Below are 4366 nucleotides of genomic sequence, written 5' to 3'. Positions count from 1 at the left end.
ATATATTCTGGCCATTAGAATCAAACTTGACCCCAAGGTTCTCCAATAGTCCCCACATATATTCGAAAACCCCTCTGACTAAGGAAATTGCAAATGACTTGTCTCCTTGCAGATTTGCTGATGAAAGGGTGTAGCAAATGTTCTTCAAAATGATTATTAAGATATTTACTTATACCTACATCTTACCTATTGTTTCTTTATGGGAACACATCTTATCTTACCTATTAAATTCAAATAAAAAAAACAACTATAAATTATTGAATCCACCAAAATGCTGCATTCATAAATACGCTACCAATTATTGTTTTTAGATTCCATTCCATCCGTCCTAAATCGGCCAGCACGAATATTGCTGCAACCACACATCCCTCAATGAAATTTCTTGCCTCTGCAAGCTTTACCCGCCATCTTTGCTTTTGTTCATGCGCCTTTACTTTGCTCAAGAACACATGAACCAGAGGGATCAGAAGAATCTTGCGTCAAATATGGAGAAAGGAATAATATGTTCTTTGGAAATCACCATCATCTCTGCCGAGGGTTTAGGGCTCGGTGGACACTCGGCAAAGAAAAATACGTTCGTGACCGTGAAAACTGATTCAGATAACCAGAGATCAACAAGCATGGGTAAAGAAGCTGGGAGCAATAATATATCATGGAACGAGAAGCTAGAACCGCCGTTGGTCTTACCCAGTTCGATTCAGTTGCTAGCAGTGGATGTGCAAACAAGGATGTCTTCAGGAAAAGTCAGGATTATTGGTACATCGAAAGTTCCAATCTCAGATTTCATTGGAGACTACACGCCCTCGCAATATTTGCACTTCCTTAGTTACCGTTTGAGGGATTGCAATGGCGAAAGCAACGGTATCATTAGTTTCTCTATCAAGACAGTTGGGTTGCAGAGCTTTGCAGCAGCTTGGCCTGTTTTGCCGTCACGGCCTTTTGGTTTTCCGGCCACAGCAAACCAGAAAATCGATTCTCCTGCTGCTTGTGGAAGTGGAAGTGGAAGTGCAAGTGGAGCTGCGATTGGGATTCCAGTTCCTGTGCCCTACGACCACGGTTAGAGAGATGGACGTGGAGTGTAACACGTCATTTGATTCTGCCTCTCTCTTTTTTCTTTCTTTTTTAAGCCTTTTTCGTGAAAGAAAAAAAGAAATTTGATATTGCATGCTGATTTCCTTTTGCTGTGTCACTTCATGTGTTGAGTTGAGGGCCTTGAGGCATAATATTTGTATCTGAAGAAGAAAAAAAATCCATTTAGGCTTATCAGTCTGATTTTCTTCTTCTAAGAAATATGAGATTAAACTAAAATTTAAGAGAAAAAAAATTATAAGTAACGCTTATGGAAGGATATAAACATGCAGTTCAGATATTGCCCAAGTAACAAAAACCTTACAAGAAAGTTAGAATCTGTTTGATACCCACAAAAAAAAAAAAAAAGAAAAAAAAACCGTTTTTTGTGTTTAAAAAAAAATTCGTCAAAAACCATTTCCTTTTGAAAATTTTTGCTTCAAATAAGATAGTTTTACAAGGAGTATTTCTGAAATTTTGCACTCTAAACATGACAGTGACAAATTTCAAAATTTTTATTACAATTGTCAAATTTTTTACTTCCAAAAATAAGTTTTATCAACTGCTTAAAGAGGTACGTGTTTCTGCTTTCAAAACTACTCAAAATTGTATCCGACATATCTCGAAATAGAAACACTTGGAGTGGGAAAGTGAGAGACAAGCTTCCTTGATTAGTGAGGTGGCAGCCCAATTTTTCCACCCTGTTGTTTTTTAAAACCCCACATATTTGATGGGATTTTGTGGAAAAGTTTGGAAATATAAAAAGTAGGACCCACCACTATGACTTTTCCACAAAATCTTTTCCTTTCATTTCCTTCTCCCTCACCCCACTACACATGGAGCCGCATGTTTTTTTTTTCCCACCCCACCTTTGCAAACAAACGCAGCCTGAATAGGTACCTTCCAATAGGGAATTGAACTGAATAGGTACCTTCACAAAGGAAGGTGACCTTAATCTTTCACCCACAGCTTTTGGGGGTTTATATAAATTCATTTTCGAGGTCATTTTTTATATGAATTTTTCTATTCTTTCTCTCCCTGTTGTTATTTTGTTAAGCAATGAACATAACCTGATTATACCTTAAATAATATTTCTGGATGCAACCTTAAAGGTTTGGATTGATTGATCTTGGAGTGAAGACACATTTGGTACTCGTATTGCACATTTAAGCTCTGATACGAAATGTTGTGATTACAACCTTCAAAGTGTTCGTACAAATTCCTCAACAAGTTTCAACAATCTATATCCTCAATCTCATCATATTTTCACTTACACGGTTCTTGACACAATTTTTCAAAAGTTTTGACTTGACTCTAGTTCCTCCATTTGTTGTTTCCCTTTTGCTTTCATGTGTAAAATACCGACACTTTGCACCTCCTTTTAACAATAGAAAAATTTTAAGCAAAAGAAATCATTGTTAATTAATAAATAACTTTAAGAACATTGAACATATTTATAGAGACCAATTCGCATAATTCATCCCTACTAAAGTCAAATAACAGAAAGAAAAAAAAAGACCCCTTCAATGTTAGTTGTGCCTAAATAGAAACCCCATGGGTCTTTCTTTTAAGAAAAAGAAAAGAGGTGTCCAAAAACAAAGACTCATACTTGAGAGTCAATTATGCAATCTCAGTGTGAAACGAATGGCCAGGAAGTTGAAAAGAATAGAGATGTTAACATGTTTCTAATTTGCAGACTTTGGTGCAGAAATTTCCATGTCTTGCCAGAACTGGTAGCTAATTGATGGTATTAAAATGCACTCCTAAATTCCCAATTGACTGCAACGCGGTACTGTTTCTTCAACAGAAGATAGCCTTCGCTATTTAATTTAACATGGTAGGGAAGACAACCTATACCAACCCAATAGTCAGAGGAAATGACTGCTGGTGCAAGTTCAACCAGCCTGAGAGGTATGTATGGATGGGAACAGATTTAAATTTCATAAGGGAAGGCTTGTGTATCTTTTCTTTTGGCATCTGAGGTTCATCCAGGTCAGCTTGCGCGCACCTCGATTATATCATCAAGGGAAAGCTTTGTCGTCTACATGGGTTGTGTATGTCTGCTAAGGTTTTTGTCCTAGGAGACTAGTTCTTGTGTAAATTTATTTTTACATATTTTTGTGCTAAGAGACTATTTATTGGCTGGAAATGGGTGTTTACAAGTATTTTCAATTTAACCTACGATATAAAAAACTTATAGTTTTTGATCATAAACACAAGATAAGAGAGCAACATAAAGGGGTTTGCAGGGTAAGGAAAAGGGTGGAATTCTTCCATCATAGTGACAATTTTTATCAAGTCTTTGATCCCTCGAGAGTATATATCTTACATGTTCTTTGAAACTGTTCTTTGGACCACTTTTCTCATTGGTTTATTTTTAACGAATAAAAATTTCAATGACCACTTATCTCTTGAAGAACAAAACAAGGCAAAAGTTGTTCCCAGAGAGCATTACCAAACACATCGGGGAACTACTAATGAAGCCAAGAATTAACCAAAAGACTTGATTCTTAGGGAAGATCTCTTTGTTGAAAATTAAGAATCCTAGCGCTCTCATGACACTACTGTTCACAGTTAGGCAAAGACCAACAACTCTTAGTAAGAAAAGTAAGAAGTTAAGAATTGACTCTCCTAAGAGTAAATAAAAAGTAATCCTTCCCTCCCAAAAGAAAAAAAAGGAAGAGGGTGGGGTGGAAGAGGGTGGGGGTGGGGGTTAAATATCTCCCTTCATGGTTGCTCTCCTGTTGTGTATCCGAATGTCTGAAGTATGCTTAGGATCCCAACCCCTTTCTCCCTTCTACTGATCACCTGCCCAGTATATTAATCTTTTCTTTTTCTGTTCTCAAGGCAAGGCTATGGAGGGGAGGGGAAATGGTGCCATCGATTGGCATGATATATATGAGCAGCAGAATTAAACCCATGAACTTCTTGGGAGCAAGAACATCTGAGGGCAAACCATTCAGGCTAGCAGCTGTACGACTCAACCCTTACCAATCTAGATATGGGATCTAAACACGCTACTCTTAATAGAACTGGGTCCTTTAGGTTTTTTGTCTTTTAAAACTCTTTCATCTGTGGTGCATGTAAGCTGGCCCAGATGAACCTCATATCTAAAAAAAAAACTCTCTCATCTTGCATTGGTTCTCGCATTTGGCTAGCGTCACATCTCTAAGTTTGGGAAGAAAATTTTGGTATGATGCGAATGTATCTGTACTTAGTGAATTTTAACCACTATAATTTTACTTTATTTTTTTAGTGAAAAAAAAGTGCTTTACGTCAAACTGGGAAAGAAAAGAAA

At 37.1% G+C, this 4366-nt stretch overlaps 1 protein-coding gene across 1 annotated transcript; it reads left to right on the top strand.

Moving 5' to 3' along the window:
• Positions 1-333: 333 nt before the first annotated feature.
• LOC149030112 (BON1-associated protein 1-like) lies at positions 334-1160 on the top strand. Its single transcript, XM_089152267.1, has one exon. The coding sequence runs from the start codon at positions 423-425 to the stop codon at positions 1059-1061; it is 639 nt and encodes a 212-aa protein (XP_089008393.1). The 5' UTR covers positions 334-422; the 3' UTR covers positions 1062-1160.
• Positions 1161-4366: the final 3206 nt, after the last annotated feature.

Source organism: Hakea prostrata, chromosome 1 (genome assembly GCF_041222555.1).
Source record: "Hakea prostrata isolate BN-2017 chromosome 1, UWA_Hpros_2, whole genome shotgun sequence".
Lineage (NCBI taxonomy): Eukaryota > Viridiplantae > Streptophyta > Magnoliopsida > Proteales > Proteaceae > Hakea > Hakea prostrata.
This window is presented reverse-complemented; position numbering and strand designations above follow the sequence as displayed.